Source organism: Podarcis bocagei, assembly GCF_964188305.1.
Source record: "Podarcis bocagei genome assembly, chromosome: 4".
Taxonomy (NCBI): domain Eukaryota; kingdom Metazoa; phylum Chordata; class Lepidosauria; order Squamata; family Lacertidae; genus Podarcis; species Podarcis bocagei.
In genome coordinates, this window is record NC_138128.1 from 57,592,422 (window position 1) to 57,615,103 (window position 22,682).

Genomic DNA, 22,682 nt, shown 5'->3' on the forward strand with positions numbered 1-22,682 from the left:
GTAGAATTATTAAAGAAAATATCCACCATAATCTCCAGTTTTAATTGCAAATGAATTAGTCTATTACTAACAAATATTAATTTCCTTCATATTTTTCATTTAGTCTGATATGCAAAGTTTGAAAGATAGGCCCCATCTGCACTGTACGTTTAAAGCAATATAATCCCACTTTGAACATCCATGGTTCCCCCCCCCCAACATATCCTGGGAAGTGTAGTTTTCATGGGTGCTGAGAGTTATTAGGAGACCCCTATTCTCCTCACAGAGGTACAAAGTGCCCTGGGAAGGGGAAGTGAGTTTTAAACCACTCTCAAATTGCAGCTCTCTGGAGTCATCTATCCATGACAATGGACTCACAATCAACCAAATATTACCAATTCAGTCTTTGGCAAATACCAGGTCAAGCATATGCCTAGCAACATGTTCCTCAGTTTAATGTTTCACACCAATGATAATCATGTTAAATAAACGTTTTGTGTGTCCTGATTGGTTAATGATTCATGGTATCATTTTTACAACAAACAAACAAATCTGTATTTTGTATCTCCCGAAGAACATTCCTTGCGATTAGTTAATGGAAGAAACAGGTGTGAAGGTCGTCTTGAAGTTTATCATAATGGCAACTGGGGGACTGTCTGTGATGATCTTTGGAGCATGAATAATGCACATGTGGTCTGCAGAGAGCTTGGATGTGGACCAGCTCAGTCAGCACCAGGAAGTGCCCGTTTTGGTCCAGGCTTGGGCAACATCCTCCTGGACAATGTGGAGTGCACAGGAAGTGAATCTTCCCTGCTTCAATGTTCTCACAGAGGTTGGGGAACACATGACTGTGGTCATCAGGAAGATGCCAGTGTCATCTGCTCAGGTATTTTTACTACTACTACTGCTACTACTACTACTACTACTACTACTACTACTATTATACCCGGTGGTCTCAGGGCGAGTCCCAGAATAAAACTAAAATATAAAACCACAAAATACACAATCAAAATAAAAACAACCCCCCAGGAAAAAAAATTTTTTTTAAGGGTATAGGATTTCAATCAAATCAACCAAAGGCCTGGTTAAAAAGGAACATTTTTGCCAGGTGCCTAAAGCTGTATAATGAAAGTGTATTCCTTGAGTACTTTGTCCTTTTAAAGATGATTTGATTTTTGAACTTTTGTAGATTGCTATGGGAAAGTTAATACAATCATTTTAAAGCAACTATCTACTGCAAGTCCTTCTTTTAATTAAGAGACTTTGATTGGACCAATGGTAGTAGAGGAATGAGCATGTCACCAATTTCCCTGTCCTGTTCCTTGATCTAAATCACCTATTGTAAAAATGCTGTTAGCCTGCAAGGGGTGGGAGAATACATGTACTGGGTGGTATTTGCATATATGTGTGTAAATGTGTGTACATGCACATTCTCTCTCTCTCTCTCTCTCTCTCTCTCTCTCTTACACACACATACGTGTGTGTGTGTGTGTGTGTGTGTGTGTGTGTGTGTGTGTGTGTGTGTAGAGGTCTTATGAGTGCCAGCATATCCCCTTGGCTTGGTTTCCTTGGAATTCAGGTCACTGGAGGTAGATTATGTTTTCCGTGAACATGAGGTCCTCAGGATTAATTCACTCACGTTGGCTCCTCTGTTTGGTTTCCAGAGGAGAGGGGCTTCCCAACACCATAGAACTTGATCCAGTGCAGAAAGTAAAAATAGGCTTCTGTGTCTCTTTTTCAGTTCCAGTCTCGAAGACTGCCCTTTGTTCGCTTTCACACTGACAAACCTTGCTTATGCTGCCTCCAGGCATAATTTTCCCTCTCTTGCGTGCATATCGGGAAAATGGGGAAGACTTGGAGTCCAAAGCCTACCTCACTCTACTCCTGACTTTCCCAAGAACACCCTCTTTTTGCATTCTCCAACACCAGAGCACCAACAGCAGACCTTTCTACTGCTGCTCTAGAAAGTCAGTCATACAAGGACCTCTCTGTCCAAAAGTCAACCTCTCCACCAGTAGAAAGTGAATCAGACAAAATCCTATGGCCCCTGGGATGCTGTCCTCAGTGCAGCAGCCTCAATATTTTAACATGATAAATTTAAACTGTTAGGATAGTGAGATTTTCACATCCTTTGTCTAAACAAAATCTGTCTAGACAAAATCTTCTGAATTTGTCCGGAAAATCTGCTGTTTGACACCTATTTTACACCTATTTTAGTCATTCATGGCATTATTTGTTTATTCTTTTCTTCAGGATGGACTTCATAATTCCCATTTGAAAATTAAGATGTGAGCACACTGGTACTTTTGATACACCTATTGCCTCTGGTTGATCTTGCAGACCGCCACTTCAGAATGCCAAAATTAATTGATTCATGGGTGACTTGAATCAGGTTTCTATCAGCTCTGAGCATACTGATTGTGCAATTATTAGCCTTTAAATAAAATCATTTCATAAATATATGTTTCAGTTCTCTGTACTAATGGGAGACTCTCCATTTCATATTCACAACTGTGGTGTGCAACAAGAACGCATTGCTATAGTTCCTGCTGGGTGTTGTTGTTTCTGTCACACTTTTCACTGTGCACACTGGTTTGCAATGTTCATCTCACAACAACCAACTTGAGATGAGCTAGATTGAGAGACTGATTTGACCAAAAATTGCTAATGAGCCTTTTTAGCTGAGCAGGAACCATTGCCCTCAAACCATAGGACCCTACACAAGTTCAGTGTAATGGGAAGGGCTCCAGCCAGAACACTTAAACATTGCTCTGTCCAAGGTGCTGATATGACTCTGCCTTGCTTGATTGAGACCATAAGTGGCTCAGTCACAGACCACTTACCCCATGAGCCTCTAACTTGGCCTTTTATACAATGCAACCCTTTAAAACTGATCTCTTCCTTCATGTGCCTGGATATTCTCCCTTTTACTTTTACTGCATTGTGTCCAATATGAGGCATGCAGAAAAAGGGGAAATCAGCCATTGGTGTCCATTCTGCTGAGAGATAGACACTGCTGGGTTGCAATGTAGTAGTAGTAGTAGTAGTAGTAGTAGTAGTAGTAGTAGTAGTAGTAATTTATTCTTTATATCCCGCCCATCTGGCTGGGTTTCCCCAGTCACTCTGGGTGGCTTCCAACAAAATAATAAAATTAAAATAATCCATCAAACATTAAAAGCTTCCCTAAACAGAGCTGCCTTCTGATGTCTTCTAAAAGTCCTTGACATCTGGTGGGAGGGCGTTCCACAGGGCGGGTGCCACTACAGAGAAGGCCCTCTGCCTGGTTCCCTGTAACTTGGCTTCTTGCAGTGAGGGAACCACCAGAAGGCCCTCGGCACTGGACCTCAGCGTCTGGGCAGAACGATGGAGGTGGAGACGCTCCTTCAGGTATACTGGGCCAAGGCCGTTTAGGGCTTTAAAGGTCAGCACCAACACTTTGAATTGTGCTCGGAAACGTACTGGGAGCCAATGTAGGTCTTTCAAGACCAGTGTTATGTGGTCTCACAGTGTTATGAAGCACTCACCCTTCTGTTTTTCGACTGAATCATGGATAGCCAACATGGCGCCCTCCAGATGTTGTGGATTGCTATTCCCATCAGCCCCTACCAGCATGGCCAAGGAGCAGAGCCAGTGCTACTGAATCAGTGAACACCATGCATTCTTATCTATGACCTAAAATAAATTATTGGTGCACTGGGAGGCAACATAGATGACCTTAAGATTTCAGCCCTATATTCACTTACATGGGAGTAAGTTCCATTGAACTCAATGAGTCTTACTTCTCTTCTGGGTATACATACAGGTATATAGGATTGTGGAGATTTTCTCATAGGAACCTACTGTGTAGCATCCTACTGCTCTTCCAGCTAACAAAGCATCATCCTCATGTACTCAGTAGCTCACATTTATACATAGCACTAGAAATTTACTAAGCACTTTGGAAAAGAAATCAAATTCCTCATACAACATGGCTTACAGATAAGAGACCCCAAATTTCATTTCCACACACTGATGGCCCAGTACTAAACCATTCTTAAAATATGAATAAGGGAAGGAAAAGGAAATAAGATTTCTAATTTTCTGGATTTCTTAGGGCCCCTGTGTAAATAGTTTTTCTATGGCTGAACAATGCCACCTTGTGGACACTTAAACAAATGAGAGCAACAGGAGACAAGACTAGTCTTGTATTACTAGATCTTAACTCTTGTTGTCAAGCCCCTGTACTGGTGCTTGTATGGTGGGGAAAGGGGTGAATGTTTCATGGTTATGTTTACTTGGAAAGTGGCCCTAACAATGCGGGTGGGAGAGAGTGTGAGAGAGAGACAGACAGACAGACAGACAGAGAGAGAGACAGGAAGACAAAGAGACTGGGGAGACCAGGACTGCAGGGGATGGATAGGGACACTTTGAAGCTTTCCTCCCTGCTGTGGTCCCAAGGACAATCACCCCTCGCCAAGCTGCTGTTGGCATTGGGATGGAAGTTTCCATTTGGCCTACAGTCCTGATGCTTCACAAGCTCCTCCAGGACCGCTTTTTACAGAACATCTGGTTTGGTCTTTCAAGTAACAATTGTAATGACAATGTGCATAACAACAACAACAACAACAACAACAATAATAATAATTTTTATTTATACCCCACCCTCCCCAGCCAAGGCCGGGCTCAGGGCAGCTAACAAGCAATAATAAAAACAAGTTGAATGAATACAACTTAAAAACAAAATTAAAATACAACATTAAAATAATGAAACATTAAAATATTAAAATGTAGCCTCATCGCAGGAGGAGAAGGAAAAGAAAAAGAGAGAGGGAGGGAGGGAATCAAACTGGCTCCAAGCCAAAGGCCAGGCAGAACAACTCTGTCTTACAGGCCCTGCGGAAAGAAATCAGATCCTGCAGGGCCCTGGTCTCATGAGGCAGAGAGTTCCACCACCAATGAGCAAAGCTCACTGGATTTTCCATGAGCGAGACTCTTGTGTTTTACTTCAAAATATGACTTCCTTTGTGTGAGGAATCAGATGCTTGTACTTTAAAAAGATGTGGCTGCTGTATCATAATCTTCCCTTCTATCAATATTCCCCAGCCAGTTCACATAGCAAAAATATAGAATACAAATAATACAACTGAGCAATGCAGCCAAGCAATTAAATTAACCTATGTTCTAGCTCTTAAGGGACCACTGAATTTGAATCAGCAATACAGGAGGAGAACTCATATTTGCATTGTACTTTCTTCTGGAAGACTTACCTTTGAGCTATTTAAGTGTGAATGGTTTCTTTAAACAAACAAACAAATACTAATAATAAAACAGATGGAATAAAACATAAATGCCAACCACCACCACCACCCCCGCTTGGACTGGCAACTCTTGAATTCAACAGTTATGGTATTTGGGGGAAACATGGAGCAGAGTCCTTTGGTAGCTGGGCAAGGCCTTGGGCCAGGTTCTGGATGAGAAGTCATTCCATGACTTTAGAGATTCCTCTAAAACGGGATAGGCAACCTCTAGTCTCAGGCCAATCTTGTCTTGTCAGCAGATCCATTTTGAGTCAGCAGGCATTTTCCGCCAATCAGCTGATATCACTGGGTGATTAAAGTGGGTGAGGTTCAGTCAGGATGAGTGCTGCTTTACCATCACATTCCTTGTGGGGAACACACTGGCAAATATGATTCCTGTACAGAGCAGGCCTAAAACCACTACTCATTATCTTGTGAAACTTACAGTACAGACCTATCTATACATGTCTACTAAAAATAAGTCCCACTGAGTACCTACAAGGTCAGAGCCTTAATCTCTTTGGGGTGAAAGAGAGATGAGTGGCGTCTTATCTTTTGGAGCTGAATTGAGCCTTAATCTGTTAAATAAAATAAGGCAACAAACTACCCAATTAAGACAGATAATCAGAAGTTATCTCTCACTTGGGTAGATCAGCTTCCTTCTACGCATGGGAAAATAAATATATTGTGTAACACGTTTCATACACTATAAACTAGAATGCTCAGCAGAACTGAGTACAGCAAACAAATTATAGCCTAAAGATTAAATTACCCATATTGGGTAACATCACTGCAAGGAAACCTCTCCATAGCTATGCATGCTTGAACTTTTCTAGCCTAGGTGCTCAGAGATAAAGGCAAAAAACATAATACTTTAATGTTTCAACCACACACGGCGGCTTTCACTTCAATATCTTACTATTAAAGGTAAAGGGACCCCTAACCATTAGGTCCAGTCATGGCTGACTCTGGGGTTGCGGCGCTCATCATGCTTTATTGGCCGAGAGAGCCGGCATACAGCTTCCGGGTCATGTGGCCAGCATGACTAAGCCACTTCTGGTGAACCAGAGCAGCGCACGGAAACGCCGTTTACCTTCCCGCCGGAGCAGTACCTATTTATCTACTTGCACTTCACGCTTTCGAACTGCTAGGTTGGCAGGAGCAGGGACTGAGCAACAGGAGCTCACTTCGTCGCAAGGATTCGAACTGCCGACCTTCTGATCGGCAAGCCCAAGAGGCTCAGTGGTTTAACCCACAGCACCACCCGCGTCCCATCTTACTATTACTCTGTGTGAAATAGCAGCATGGGACACGTTCAGTTTCTCTCATCTTTTACCCTAAGATCTGTTCTTACAGAAGCGAGGGCTGCTGCTTAACATTGCTTCCCCATGGTGGCTGCTTCACGCGGGGCCTGCAACTGTGATAAAGGGCTTCCCAAGTGGACTAGATGCTATTTTTAAGTGTATCTTCCCATAAAAATCAATGGAGAATTTCAGGATTCCAATGCAGGTGGGACTGGGTGCTCCTCTTCCTAACTCCAAAGATCCCAAGGAGGAGAAAGCATGCTCGGTGGGGACAAAATGCTGAGTGATTGCTGTGGAACTCAGGATTCAGAGGGTTAGTGGATCCACATTCCACATTTCAACAGTTTGTTGCAGGGCCTCAGAGAGATTGTGTGTGATACTGATACAGTCGTATCTTAGATCCCAAATGCCTTGCGAGTCAAACGTTTTGGCTCCCAAACACCGCAACCCCAGAAGTGAGTGTTCCGGTTTGCGAATGTTCTCTGGAACCCAAACGTCTGATGAGGCTTTCGCAACTTCCAATTGGCTGTAGGAGCTTTCTGCAGCCAATCGGAAGCCACGCCTTGGTTTCTGAACATTTTGGAAGTCGGACAAACTTCCAAAATGGATTCCGTCCAACTTCCAAGGTACCACTGTACTTTTAGACCTGCAAAGACCAGGCTACTTTGCCGTTACTTGCTACCAAAGGGAGGAAAAGCCATTCATGCAATTGCTCATGGTGTGTCTGATATCTGGCCCTACTTTGGCCCTCCATTGTGTACAGTTAAATACCCAGGGAATAAATTCTTGATGACCTTCCAGGATTTTCTTCCTGCTTCCTTATGCAAGGTCTATGGGGACATTTCCTGATCCTTCCTTGCCCAACAGAGCAGAGTTAACAATAAAGGCCAAACCTCTTCACCTCTTCTTGAAGTGCTGAAAAAACCTCAACGTGGGGCAGGGTTTCCTCTTCATGCTATTTTGAGTGGGAACTTTGCCAGGAGAAAATTTAAAGCGATACTATTATGCCACTTTTAAACATTTATCAGAATTATACACTTCTTTAAATTTGACTGGAAATTCATAGAAACTCAGCATTATAAACGGGAGACTTTTTACCACACTCCTTTCTCAGAAAAAGAGGGAGAAAGAGCTCAGTTGCACAGCTGACCCAGGTGTGTCTGGTACCTGCAGATGGACATGGTTTGGGGAAAACACCCCAGATTATAGGATAGGATAATACTTCAGGTTGTCCTATTCTTACCAGGTTTGCAATTCAAACACTAAAAGGCAAGGAAATGCCTTGTGGCAATTGTATTCCCATTCATATATATGGCACGTGTTTAATTTCAAGCATTGAAAGGAAGTCTTGAAAGACAGAAAGAACAGGTAGTTCCCAGGATTTCCTACACTGAGCAACACACACAGAGAGAGAGAGAGCTGATTCCTGCCAATCAACTAAACTTTAACAAGCCACCTTTGTTTCATAGGTAGGCTTGACTGATATTTTCAAAACAGGTGTTATTACAGGAAACATTTTAACAATCATGCCATGTCCACAAAGGTCAACCTTGATGTCACCTGCATTCCTTCCCCCTTTTGCTTATTTAAATTAAATCTGTCTATCATATCCGGATTAATGACTAAGCACCTTTGTTGTTTTTTTACCCTGAGTTTCATGCCTCTGCAAGAAGCCAAAGTGCCCAGTATTTATTGTTCTTTGCATTTGAAATTTTCTTTATGATGTCAATATCTTGTTCCTTACACCAGAGCAGCTTGGTTGTGATGCAGTGTAGACAACATACCTGATCATGTCATTGTGCTCATAAGAGAATAGAAGGAAGGAAGTGCAGAGATGGGAGTGGGCGATTAGGCCCTAGTTCCCAAATTCAATGCATTCACCAATTGTATCTGCAAATAAACCAAATATTTATGTTCTACAATGAGTGGTAGTCAGACAAGTTAGTGTAGACCCATTCAAATTAATGAACAGGAGTAAATTAGGTCCATTAATTTCAGTAGGTCTACTCTGAGGAAAACTTGGTAGAATACCACCCATACATTGAATGCACATTTATTTATTGTTATATTTATAGTCTGTCTTTTCTCCTCCCTAGAACCCAGAATGACTTACATAATCTTTGTCCTCCATTTTATCCCCACAACAACCCTGTGAGGTAGGTTAGGCTGAGAGTCAGTGACCGGCCAAAGGTCACCCAGCGAGTTTCATGGCCAAGCAGGATCTAAAACCTGGATTTCTTGTGTCTCAGTCCAACACCCAACCACTACATCACAGTGACCCCACTCATGGCTTCCCACAAAGAATCTTGGGAAATTCTTTAAAGGTTAATGTGGTATGAGAGTGCTTTAAATGGATGTGACCAAAGTCTGAACGCATGTTACTAGCAAAGCTTGAAAGCTTAGGCTAATTTTCAATTTAACTTCATCACAGAGAATGACTGTCCTTCACGGGGACTGAGACTTAAGGGGCTGATTCCTGCATTCACTGAACATCATGATGGCTACTTCGGCTTGTCTCCCTGCCACACTCCAGCAGAGATGATTTAATACATTTTTCTGCCTGGGCCAAGGTACAAGATGCTTCTCCCACCTCTCATTCCACTTACAAATGGTGACCAGGCTGGCAGTGGAAACTTACTGGCAAAAGAACAGCAGGTTGACCTAGACTGGGAACATTATGTGGGAGATAAGGGGCTTTAATCCTTTGCTGTCCACTGTGGTCCTGATTTGGTGCTGTTTATCCAGAAGGAGAAAGATGAGGCATTGGGGAAGTTGGGGAGGTGCAGGTCAAGCCGTGAGGGGGCTGGATTGGTTCTGCTGGTGCACCTGCACCCTGCTGACCTCCTCACCGCCTTGACCCTTTCCATAAGTGTCAGCAACACACCTGCTGAGAACTAGCCTTGCAGCTCCACTCTACTGGGTGAGCCATTTTCTCCTCTGATCTAGGTCGGAGGTCTACACCTGCTATTTACTTTTCAAAAAGCTATTCAGAAAATTGCTAGAGGCATGAATGGCGCCTTATCCAATTTGGCCCAGCAATCTCTAGCAGAGCAATTGGTGTTCTGCTTGTGGAATGAGGCTTTCCTGCCTTGTCCTTCACACTGCAGTCCTCTGCGCTCCCCCAAGCCATGTAAGAGGTCCTCCAGAATGGTATTGCATGTGAAGCAATGCGGTAGCAGCTTGGGGGGGGATTAATGCAGATCTATTAGGTCACCACCCTTTCTGAATATGGACTTGCTTTCCACGCATTCTAGGGCACTTGGGGACGAGGCGTTTATCTCTTCCAACAAAATCAAAAGGGGGAAACTAGCATGAGGCCCAATCAACTTTTAATGTATATGACCAATCCATTTTGAAATAGAAATGGGGGTTTGAAATAATTCTTGGCATTTATTCAGCTCTGCCCAACCTCAGCTTCCCTCCTTACATCTCAGGAATCTTCATACTACCACATAAAGTATATCAGCATTCTTATTCTAGATTGCAGATTGGGGAGGTGCGAAGTTGAAAGAACGGCAGCTCACCTGGGACCATGTAGTCACAACCTCTCCAGTGCCTTAAGGGGTGAGGCACACCTTGAAGCTGGAATTTCCCAGCTCACAAGCTTATCTGCTCAAGATCAGCTTTTCTCTCTGTTATTGAGCAAGACTTGGCAAATAAAGATTGCAGTCACTAACACCTGTTTTTTGTGGATTAGTCCCAAACAAAACTTGATTTATCTCAGCAGAATTTCTTGTAGTTTGCTCAGTAGTATGGCCCCTCCAGGCCTTAGGATTCCCCCCACCCCACCCACCCCACCCAGGTCACACACTCTCACCAGCCCTACTCTGAGTTCCCCTTGAGTGGTTTGACTGCGTCTTTGCACTTTGCACTATATGGCTTCTTACTTGGTGCTGGGAGGGAGTTGTGTGTATAGAAACATCTGGTTTTTGTGTACTTAGAATGCAGCCTCCTATGCAAGGGTTAGTGTCACAACTGCTGTTTCACCTGCTATTGCCTCTGACCACATCTACTACCACTAGCCACACCCATTTTTCCTCCGGCAATTGCCCTCCACTGGTGTGTGGCCCCCAGAAGATGAAATAATGTGGCCCTTGGGCTGGAAAAGGTTTCCCACCTCTGGTTTAGAGCCAAACACTTTCTTTGACATTAAAATGTGTACCTATTCTGTGGAGAATGTTAGGAGGAATGGGGGAGAAATTAGATTCAATTTGAATGGGTAAACCAACTAATTTGCACTTTCTGGAACAATATGGGGACCAAAAAGCAGCCATTCTTTGAAACATGGTACTGTTCCAACTCTGCAATGCAGTTCTGCCGCCCAAAGAAACATGGGCTCTTCTGTGGCTTTGTTAGTTTTAATTATTGTTTTAACTGAAGTGTATTTCTGTAGCTGTTGTTTATTATATAATATTCTGAAAACTGCTCTGAGATCAGTATAAGTGATGAAGGGTGGTCTACAAATCTAGATAGATAAATAAACTAAGGCAGAGGAAATGCAATTCATAGTTGTCATACAAGCAAGGTTTGCTGAAATTCCCTCATCTACACAATTATTAATAGTAAAAGGAGCCTTTCTCTTTTCTCACCTGAGCACTCTATCTCTACATCTAGGATAACATGCTGGTGTTTGGAAAGCAGATTAAACAACACCATTACCTCTGGGGGGAAACACTAGTATTTCCTGGAGCAGTTAAATCAGATGGCATTATATGTGATTTATTGAGTGTTGGACACTTATGTTCCCACTGGCTTCTCCAAAGCAATAATAATCAGTAACTGTCTATTTCCAGGGATATGGATTGTGAAATGAAAATATCCCGGACTTCCGTGACATAGATCTGGGAGTTCAAAAAGAAAGATCAAATTGCAAACCACATGGTTTCCGGAGCAGATTAGAATGCTTATAAATTCTGAAATTCACCATTTCTTTATTTTAGCAGAAACCCACCCGAAACATGGGTGCCCAGATACGCTTATTTTGGATGGTGTTGATACCTTCTGCTCTCCTACATGAATCAGGTACTGTGCTTATATTGCCTTGGGCTCGGGGATGGGTTGCTTCTCTGCTTAAATCCCAGCAAAAGTGGGCCTGCATGAAACTGGTAGGCAGCTGAGCCTATTCAACTGTGCAGGAAACCACTCAGCAATTAAGTCTACTAAAACGATTATTAAATTTTATCTCTTGGTTCCGTGGGCATACAGGAGCAAAAGGATAGAACTCCAAGGATGAAAAGTCCAAGGATATGAATTATAAAAACTGATTATTCAGGCAAACTGGGTTGTACTCAGACTTACCCTCAACTGGCAGTAACAATTCCAAAGCAGAATTCTGCCCAGGATGCTCCCACCAATGGAAGGAAGAAGGGAGAAATTTTTTGCCAATTCCTCCTTCCTCCTGAAGCCGTACTCTTCCAGAGGTTCCTCCAGCCATCCAGATTTTGGGAGGAAATTATGAAGAAGGAGGGGGGGGAGAAAGTCTCCTCATTTATTTCACCGGTGTGATTTCTCCACTGGATCAAAAGCCTTCTGTGAACAGATGAAAGCTGCAGGAGGCCAAATTTATGTGTCTTAACTATTAGGAGTGTGTCCCACCTTCTCAAGTTCACTGGTGATTCCCAAGAGCATATTACACATTACCCATGAATGTGCATAAAAGCCTTAGCAGTGTGTTGATGTTTAAAGAAAGGCTATTTTAAAGGGTGGCAATTGTGAGTCGAGAAATAGATTTGGGTCAGATGAATTGACAGTAAGAGCTGTTCGACAGTGGAATTTGCTGCCAAGGAGTGTGGTGGAGTCTCCTTCTTTGGAGGTCTTTAAGCAGAGGCTTGACAACCATATGTCAGGAGTGCTCTGATGGTGTTTCCTGCTTGGCAGGGGGTTGGACTCGATGGCCCTTGTGGTCTATTCCAACTCTATGATTCTATGAATATGCATCAAGGAGTAGTTGATGATCAGGCTGTACGTTGGTGGGGGAGGTAGAATCTGTCCCTTTAGATTGTTAATGAAGTTCACAAAATTGCTCCTGTAGAATCCTGTCTACAGATTTATGTGGGTAAAATAAGCTCTCCCAGGAATTAAGACATCATAAAACTTGTATGTATCCACCATCTCCTGCACTGCTCGCAAACACTCAATAAACTTGCAGACTTTATGTTTCCTTATAATACAGAACATTATAGAGCTGGTATACTTGCATTTAACTTAACAACCATTTTGGGTTTTTTGTTTTACAAAGGTGCTCAGCAGTTGCGTTTAGTGAATGGATGGAACAAGTGTGTTGGGAGAGTTGAGGTCAACTACGAAGGAACTTGGGGGACTGTTTGTGATGACAACTTTGATAAGAAAAATGCACATGTAGTGTGCAGACAACTTGATTGTGGAGAGGCAACCACGGTGTATGGATGGTCTTATTTTGGCCGAGGAGCTGGACCCATACTCCTGGACGATGTGAACTGCACAGGAAGTGAACTCTACCTCTGGGACTGTCCTCATGCTACATGGTTGGTAAATGACTGTGGGCACAATGAAGACATCAGTGTCGTCTGCTCAGGTAACATTTCTCTGTACACTATGTAGGGTTTTTCAATTGCAAACAAACTTCAAACACATCAAAGAATGATGTTACAAGTAGGGATGGGGAAGAAATTAGATTCAATTCGAATGGGAAAACCAAGTAATTCACATTTTCTGAAACAATATGCAAGCCTAAAAGCAGCTCTTTTATTAAACTTCTGCTTCTTCAACTTTGCAACTCTGCCACCAAGAAATATGTATACACAAAAATATGCCAGGCAAAGTGTGCATAAAAATGCATATATTAGCTAAAATAACATCCAAACAACCATTATACTTTGAGAAAATGCCTTGAAAAATTGTGTGTATCAAGTAAAACTGCATACAACAATGCATAGATTAGGAGAAATTCACACTAAATTGCTGGTGGATTTTCATGAGAAAATATATATATATATGCTGATGTGGAAAAGTTCCCAACTGAACTTATTATTGGGAAAATGAGGGACTGAAAATGATGAATTTGTCCATCCCGGGTTGCAAGCTGAGTGCGTCAGACAAACCACCTACTATAGGCACAACACAATTTCAATTTATTCAGGTGATTTGGGAGTAATACAATTTGAACAATCAGAGAGTTGAATAACTGGGAATGCAATTTGAATAGGGTTAGGTTGCATACAGAACAAATGACTGTGGACAATTAAAATATTTGGATGACTGCCTGAGAATCAAAGAGCATAGCTTTCAATGCACAAGCAGATCAAGCATGACCAGTACTAAACTTTTTTACTGTTAGGGAAGCTGAGATACCCCAAGGAAGCAGATATTTTGATGGAATAGGGCACAGAAAAATGAATTCATCTGGAACTGAGCTATGACAGACTTGTAATCTCTAATGACACTGCCTATTCAATAAGGGTGGGGAGTTGCAAGCAAGAGACAGCAGAAAGCTATTAAAAGGTTAACTCCATGTCTTGATAGTTATACAATTCAGTTAACCTAAGTATCAATGACATATGTGTTTATTTCAGTTTTGTAATAAGAATGAATAAAAAATTCAACAATACAATACACAGCAATGCACAACTACATGACACTAATCACAACCCCATGGGATCATGTTCATCAATGCAACATGAGAGAACAAAAGGTGTCAGGGCAGCATGCTTAACTAGAAGGATTTTCATTAAAATCACATATTAACAGCACTGTGATTTTTACACAGATACAGTTCAGTAACCATAAAAATAACAATTTCTGTTTATTTACAGATGCTGGTGATCAACCAACAGGTGAGTCTGTTTATTTGTGGCATAGGCAAAAGTATTCACCAGATTGTTGGATGTTCCTTTCTAGGTTGCAACCAGTGGGATTTCAATTACATCCTGGGAATGGACAGGGGAATTTGTGACCTTCCATTAATTGTTGTATGACAGCTCGCATTATTGCTGGCCACAGACTATGCTGGCTAGGGCTTATGTTAGTTGGATTCATCCTTGTGCTAGGGGGTGGTAGTGATAATATCATTCATGCCTGATGTTATTCATACCATACAGTTCTTTTTTATTATTTTCTTCTGGCAAGTCTTCTTTCACTTGGAAGTGAAAGAAGAAAACATCCACTCCTACCACACTTCACTTTCCCATGATGATGCCTTGGCTGTGAAGAGTATTACATGCTGTCAGCGAAAATATCCCTAAAGGAGTAGGGCTATTCTGCTCTCCATGGTAGTGGTAACCATCTGCTTTGTTTCTGCTTGTTGGCGTAAGCTGCATTTCCCCGTTACTTTGTCCCGTCTTTTGTCATCCTGCCCACAATGCACAGTGCTAAATGACCCATCGTCAGAGTAATTCCTTTTCTTCCATGCCTTTCACAGTAACCTCTTTAGCAAACGCATTTCCTGCTCTTTTTGCTTCTCTTTTTCAACTTCTCCTTTTCTACATGACTTTTCTCTCCCCACTTTCTTTCTTCCTTTCTCTAACTTTTCTCCCTGCTCTTTTGTCTGATGCAGATTGTAAGCCCTCCTGGAACAGTGTCTCTTTTGTGTTCTGTACCTGAAGAGTATGCCAAACTGTATGGTATCTGTGAAGCTGCAATGGCTTTTGTCCAAGCGTGTCCTTCCTCATGCAGAGGGCACGTGATGATCACAGAAGGGCCATTTTACATCTTGTGCTCAAGTACCGTGGGAGGAAAGTGAAACAAAACCCTAAATTGCACAATCTCTTGGCTATAGAATCTCCCTATTATAGCACTGTGCAAACCATACCCATCTCCGCCACACCTGTAGTGGCATCAGGTTTGAAATTGGCTACTATGGATTTCCCTGTTGGAAACTTGGCAATGCAAATAATCCTAGCAGGCTTCCTTTTCGTGCCAAATACCTCCGTCTGATTCACAGTTCAACATTCCTGCTCTTTGTGTCTTCAACAGGTTACTTGCCTGTCCAGTTGGTCAGCGGAAGCTCAAGCTGTGAAGGCCGCGTTGAAGTGCTTTCTGACGGCCAATGGGGAACAGTGTGTGATGACACCTGGAATATAAGAGCTGCAACTGTTGTATGCCAGCAACTTGGTTGCGGTGAAGCCGTCTCGGCTCTGGGAGGTGCTCCTTTTGGCCATGGCACAGGAGATATTGTTCTGGATAATGTGGATTGTGTTGGAAATGAGACAAGTCTGGGAGAATGCTACCATCAAGGATTATATAATAATAACTGCAATCACAGCGAAGATGCAGGTGTTATTTGTTCAGGTAAATGTGGTCTGTGAGAGCCCAGATGATCTCACTATGGATCAGGTCTGGAACGTATAAAGTAAACACAGGGATGAAAATACCTCTGAGCATGCACAGTGTGTTTGCCCATTACTGCTAAATAACCAAAGAAAGATAGTTCTCAAAATTTGAGAACTAAAAAGTCATGTTTTTAGTTCTAGGCAAGCTAGGGCTCCCAACACCTTTTCCCCTTACAGTTTAAGCACTAAAGCCACAGCATTGAACTTCTTGGAACAGTCCATAGGGGATTATTCATACAAGCTCTCTGCACATGACTGAGGGTTGGGGGTTGTCTTTCATTTTATTTTTGCACTGTTGATTGCACTTCACACATGACATCTAAACAGTTCTTTAATGAAACGAACCATCGTTTTCCATACCACTGTAACGCTTGGTGATGGGAGTTGAATAGTTGCATTTAACATGGTGATTTGCCATTTATCACATGAATGGTACACTCCATGCTAACAAAAGTGGCTCTCAACACAGGGTGCTTCTTTCAATTAGCATAACAGTAGTGAAAGTATGACAGCAGTACAATAGGGGGGGGCTGTACAAAAAGGTCTGACATTTAAAAAAGAAATATTACAAAAATAATTTGCAAGAGCCAACGAGCCTCATGGCAGCATGCAAGTTCTTCCATGCATGTCCACGGCTTCTTGAATAATATTTATTTTCCTCCTATGGCTGTTTCTTCATAGATAGGCTAGTCAGGTAGTAGGAGATGCTGCTTTTCAGATGGAAAGAAGTCTTGAGAAGCTACATGAAGTGCTACATGTTCCAAGTTTCCAGGACTGCCCTTTGAGTCCTTGTTAAATGTCCAGTTAATTTAGTAAGTTATTCCATTTATATCCAATGTGTGCTCCAAAGAGCTTGAGATGACACACATTCTTCTCCACCCTCTTTTTCCACCATGTGAGGTAGGTTAGACTGAAAGACTGGTCCAAGATTACCCAATGAGCTCCATAACTTAGTGGGGATTTTATCGTGGGTCTCCCCAGTCCTAGTCTATCCACTCCACAAAGTTGACATCACTCAAGGACATGGAAACTGTGAGAAGAATCTGTTCTTTCCATCCTGGAGCTGCACCAATGCTATCTTTGTGCATAGACACAATCCAAAAGTTATCACTTCTGGACTTTATCTTTATGAAACTCAAAATTATTTTCGTCTCTTGACAGCTCACACGTATTCAACAACACCAGAAGGAACCACTGCAACATCGCGGACAACAGAAGGAACCACCCAAGCAATAAGCACCACTGAGGAAATGGTTACTCCTGAGATGCCAACCACAACTCAAAGAGGTACACAACAGTCTGAGAAAATTAGTCTTACCTCTGTGCATGGTACTGTGTGGTTTAACTCAATTATTTAAATTTAATAGATAGACAAAATCAGAGAAACACAAAAAGCACGATTAGGGCATATCTAATCAGGGTGGGTGTCTACTGTGCATTTGTAACTTACATAGGGACTGAATCTCTTTACTGACCTCTGCTAATCACAATGGAAGGTGAGAAGATTAATGAGTTCAAGTAACAAGCAAGTCACACATTACAGATCAGCACAACCCCCACATGTTAAGCATGTGATTTTGCTGTGAACCCAGAAAGATATGAGGTAACTAATGCATTTATTTTTCTCAGCATCATGCAGAGCCCTGCATCTGATGCATGGTGTGTTTGCCAGCTCTGCAACGTGTGATGCGATGCCAAGTTGTGCAACTAGTTTTGCTGGAAGCTGCTGTCTGCAAACAGTTAATATGTCTGCTACAAAACTGGTTTATGGTTTGGATTTACACATGTGCTGCCCAACAAAACAGACCCAGAGGTTTCCAGATCCTCTTGGGATATATGTGGTCAACCTTATATAGGTACATGTAGAAGTGACATGAAAATCACTGCATGCCATAAAATACATGCACAAAATTTCCTTACTATCATTGTTCTGTATACTGCTCTGCTTCTTGACACAAGCGACATTTGATTAGGAAAGGGGGAAGGATTTTCTAGAAGTTGCAAATTTTATTTTTGGTATCAGAATGGTGACCACAGAACAACCCCATACATACATTGTGCCACAAGAGTGAAAATTTCAAAATTCTTCAGGAACCTTGAATTCAGGTAAACAGATGTACAATCTGATGATAGGAGAACATGTTGTATCCTGAGCTCATGCATTAAGAAGGGGTATAAACGCCCAATAAATAAATTACCACAATACAGCTTCAAGTATATTGGAATCAGCCACAGAAATGTCTGCTTTTCAACTCTGTTTAATGGTTACTCTTTTATTTTGATGCAATAGCTCCCTCTGTTGTCACTGAAGTTCCTAGCATCTTTCCTTGTTCTTTTCCCCCTTTTGAATCCATTAAATGAGCCTAGATTAGTAAAGACTCCCATCACAAGGTAAAGTGTCTACAAAAGGGTTTGGCATCCTCAGAGTAGGCTGAAAATGACTGAGCCCCATCAGTCACAAAAAGATGGTGGTGGTGTTAAGGATTGATTTTTTATCTCTCTCTCTTTTTTACATTGGTATACAATAGTCAAGATTACATATTATTAAATGAGAAACAGTCTTGTCACCTTTTGCAAAGACTTCGCCATCAGGAACATCAGCAAATCCTTTCTTCCTAAGACTGGTGAATGGAGAGAACAGCTGTCAGGGTCGTGTTGAAGTCTATCATAATGGGGAGTGGGGGACCGTCTGTGATGATGAATGGGACATTAATGATGCTCGCATTGTCTGCAAAGAAGTTGGTTGTGGAGAAGTCATTTCAGCTCCAACAAGTGCCCACTTTGGTCAAGGCCCCGGCAGCATCCTTCTGGATGCTGTACAATGCAGTGGGGATGAATCTTCTCTTAAGGACTGCTCCCATAAGGGATGGGGGGTCCATGACTGCAAACATAAGGAAGATGCCAGCGTCATCTGCTCAGGTACCTCAAACTATTTTCCATATGTGTTAATTTTTGCAGCATAGCTTCTCGATCTGCATTGGAAAATACAGTGATACCTCAGTTTTCGAACGCAATCCGTTCTGGAAGACCATTCGAGTTCCTAAACATTTGAAAACCAAAGCATTTACTTCCAGAAAACTCTGTACGGAAGCCACATGGCACATTCAACTTCCGAAAAGTGTTCAAAAACTGAAGCCTTTACTTCTGGGTTTACAGCGTTCAAAAACCAAGACGTTCATCAATGGAGAAATTAAAAAACCGTGGTACCACTGTATAGTAGTGATTCAATCTTTTCTAACTATTTGGTAACCTCATTGTATACTGAGGTATATAAATTGTTGATGTAAATACAATGGCTTGTATTGTAAGACCATGATTAGGCTCTTTTTACATTGGAAACTCCTCCATCCACTACAGAGAATCTTATTTCATCTGGGAAATGGTGCTGAAGCTTTCCATGCTTCCCCTTCATCCAGTATTATCCCTTTATTTGAAGACTGCACACCCTTTGAACTAATTTTAAGAATAAACCCAGAGGACAGAATCCAAAGGCCAATGTGTGGGTGCCTAAGTGCAGTCTTGGAGTGCCTTTAGAAGGTTTTGTGAGAGGACAGAAGCTCCACCTTTGGCTCTTTGGGTTGCACACACTGCTAGCACCAGAACAGCCTGAAGAATAGCCCTGGCTTCCGGACTTTAAACCATTATGTTATTTGTGATACCATTTGATTGGCAGGCGGCCAGCCCCGCTCAGCTGTCAGATTTGTCCTTGCAAAATGGTCCCCCATCCCTGGTGTTGCTATGGGGTTGGAAAAGGAGAGTGGGAATAGCAGCAGGGAGCTGGAGAGCAGAGAAGAGCAGGTCGGGGTGCAGCTCCAAGTAAATAAATGGCAAATAGGAGGTATTCAGAGGTATTCTGCATCTGAAAATATAGGCTCTAGCAGGTTAAGATGGGTAGCAGGCACTGATAGTATACTGATTCAGTTGGAGTTTTACTGAATACTGCCGTGTGTGTGTGTGTGTGTTTTGGAATGAGTTAGTGGTTTAGAAATACTGTTATAATTACAAATAATTAAAAAATTCTTTATTGCTGCCTTTAAACCCATAATTAACAGCTATCACTACTGCTTATTTCAGCAAGTCATATGATTTCAAAATGGGTCATACAAAGTAGTACCTTCCTTGGCATGACCATTAAATGAGCAGAGATTCCACTGTTGCGAGGAATCATGGGGTTATTTATGGCTACTAATCCTGATAGCTTTATTCTACCTCCTTTTTAATTTTTAGAGCATCTAACCTGTTCTTTCTAATTTTTAGAACCTCTAACTACCGCAGAAGTACCCACCACACCTGGTAACTATGGGTTTCTCGATTCTAGTGTTTAAATGGAATTTCTTTTATGCTGTGCTTTCTCCTTTCTAATTTTTGGAGCTTCTAACACATTCTTTCCAATTTTAGAACCTATAGCCACTACAGTAGAACCCATCACATCTGGTATGTATTTACTTTATCTTGCTTTTAAAAATATAAATAAAGCTGCCTGGTAACCCAGTTAGTCTCAGCATCCAGAAGCATCATAGCCAGACACTGGAGAGACTTGTCAGGAGTAAGCATGGACCAATGATACCAAATAGTATGGGAAACAGCCTTACTAGAAAAATTAACCAATAAACTAAAACTGACACGGGGACAAATAGAAGAAGACACCTTTACCCTGGTATGGCTCCCCTTCATCACATACACAGCCCAACAAGACAGTGACAAAAATCCAACAACAGCATACAAATCAATATGGCTTACCTGACCCCAAACACACACACACCCCACTCACACATGAAAACAAAGATCACCACAGCCAATCACAAATGAACAACCATACCCTAGGCCAACCAACCCCAACCTCTCTCACCACCCAAGGAACGCAAATGAATAGCAAAGAACCTATACAAGCGGCGCTGACAAAAAAACCACACATATACTAAGTAAAATAGAAACATTGCCACCCGACCCACTCCCCTCTCCCCTCTCCACCTCTCTCCCAATTTTCTTCCTAATGTCTCAGCAAACAAAACTGATCTGTGAAAAATGTTACTTGGGGAGAGAGAGAGAGAGAGAGAGAGAGAGAGAGAGAGAGAGAGAGAGAGAGAGAGAGAGATTGCACATACTTTTGTAAACCAATTTTTTTTTAATAAAAATACATTTTTTAAAAAAGCTGCCTGGTCATGAGCCTTGACCTTTTGTATTCTTCCTTCCACTATATAGGCAAATTCTGAATTAGCAGCAAACCATGGTTTTCCATTATGTTCAAATCCAGCAAACTGTGGCTGGGGTAAAACATAGGCTGCATTCACAAGACAGTGCGTTTCATTTCCTTATCTGTTGATTTTCAAATTATAGTTGAGTTTTTGCAGAATATATATTAAAAACACTTCCAGAAATCTAGTAGAATATATCAGGTGTTTAGTGCTCATTTCCATGTTAATTGCTTCCGGGGGGGGGGGCATTTTCCCAGAAAAATGCAAAAGTAAAGTAACCAAATTTGAGGCAATATATCAGCATATAGTTCTTTCCTGCCATTTTCATGGGTAAATCATGGAGGAATTAAAGTAGGAATGTGCAGAAATGACACAATTTTTCGTACATCTGAATGCACCCATGATATGCAATCAAATAAGGTTTGCAAACCAAGAACATATTGGATTTTCTGAGTTCTGATGAAACTACAGAAACATGACTTCATTTGATCTATGACAGGCGGCAAGATAAATCATATTCATGTTATATCTGGAGACAACGCAGTGATCTATTTATAAAACAAGGGTTGAATGTGTATAGGCCAGTTTGCAGTTACAAGCAGCCCTAATATTTAAAGGTGATACAATATGAAGACAAGGTGTATAATACTGGGTATTAGATATGTTTCTTTTTTAATCAGGAACTTCACCACCTCCATCTACTGTACAGAGTAGCACAACAGGTAAGGACTGATACTGGGTTTTAGTTTTTTTAATGCAATTGTCAGTATTATTTATAACTGAAGAAAGAATAGTGTTGTTACGTTCTTCATCATCAAAACAATAACAAATTGTATTTTCTGAGTTGTATTAAAACAAAAAACTGAGACATGACTTTTTTTGTATCTGTTTCTTTTTAAATTAGAAACTCCACCACCTCCATCTACTGAACAGAGTGTTACAACAGGTAAGTAGTGATGCTGGGTTTTAGTGGAAATAAATGCAGTTGTCAGTATTATATGTAACTGGAGAAAGAATAGCGTTATTACGTTCTTCATCAACATTTGCAGTGAATACTCCTTTGGAAACATCAGCAAGTCCTTTCTCCCTAAGACTGGTGAATGGAGAGAACAGCTGCCAGGGTCGCCTTGAAGTCTACCATGATGGGACCTGGGGAACTGTCTGTGATGACGATTGGGACTTGAAGGATGCTCAGGTTGTGTGCCAACAACTTGGTTGCGGAGAAGCCACTGCAGCCCCGCTAAGAGCCCACTTTGACCAAGGCTCTGGCAGTATTCTCCTGAATGCTGTACAATGCAAAGGAAATGAATCTTCTTTGGAGGACTGTTCTCATAATGGATGGGGAGTCCATGACTGCAAACATAAGGAAGATGCCAGTGTTATCTGCTCAGGTATATCCAGTTATTTTGTTGTTTTTTTTACTATACTGTAAGGACACTATTTCTTTCCTCTCACTTCCATTCACTTCTGGGAATCTTCTTTCATCTGATAAATGATGGTGGAGTGCAGGGTTTTTTTGTTTTTTCATTATATTGTGCATTTATTTGCGGACTGCATACCCACGGAACTGAATTCAGTAATAAATGTGTAGGCTAGAGTCTAAAGACAAATGTGAGCATGTTT

General features: G+C 41.7%; 1 protein-coding gene across 1 annotated transcript in view; it reads left to right on the forward strand.

The window, feature by feature from the left end:
* LOC308586147 (scavenger receptor cysteine-rich domain-containing protein DMBT1-like) overlaps positions 1–22,682 on the forward strand; it is a gene marked incomplete at its 5' end in the record, with an annotated part of 66,775 nt that overhangs the window by 21,430 nt on the left and 22,663 nt on the right. The window contains 9 exons of the mRNA XM_081192424.1: positions 554–865; positions 12,798–13,112; positions 14,350–14,370; positions 15,509–15,729; positions 18,444–18,783; positions 20,122–20,157; positions 20,263–20,298; positions 21,964–22,005; positions 22,109–22,450. Of these exons, the coding sequence (XP_081048550.1) occupies positions 554–865; positions 12,798–13,112; positions 14,350–14,370; positions 15,509–15,729; positions 18,444–18,783; positions 20,122–20,157; positions 20,263–20,298; positions 21,964–22,005; positions 22,109–22,450 (1,665 nt within the window). The remainder of the gene's footprint in view (positions 1–553; positions 866–12,797; positions 13,113–14,349; positions 14,371–15,508; positions 15,730–18,443; positions 18,784–20,121; positions 20,158–20,262; positions 20,299–21,963; positions 22,006–22,108; positions 22,451–22,682) is intronic.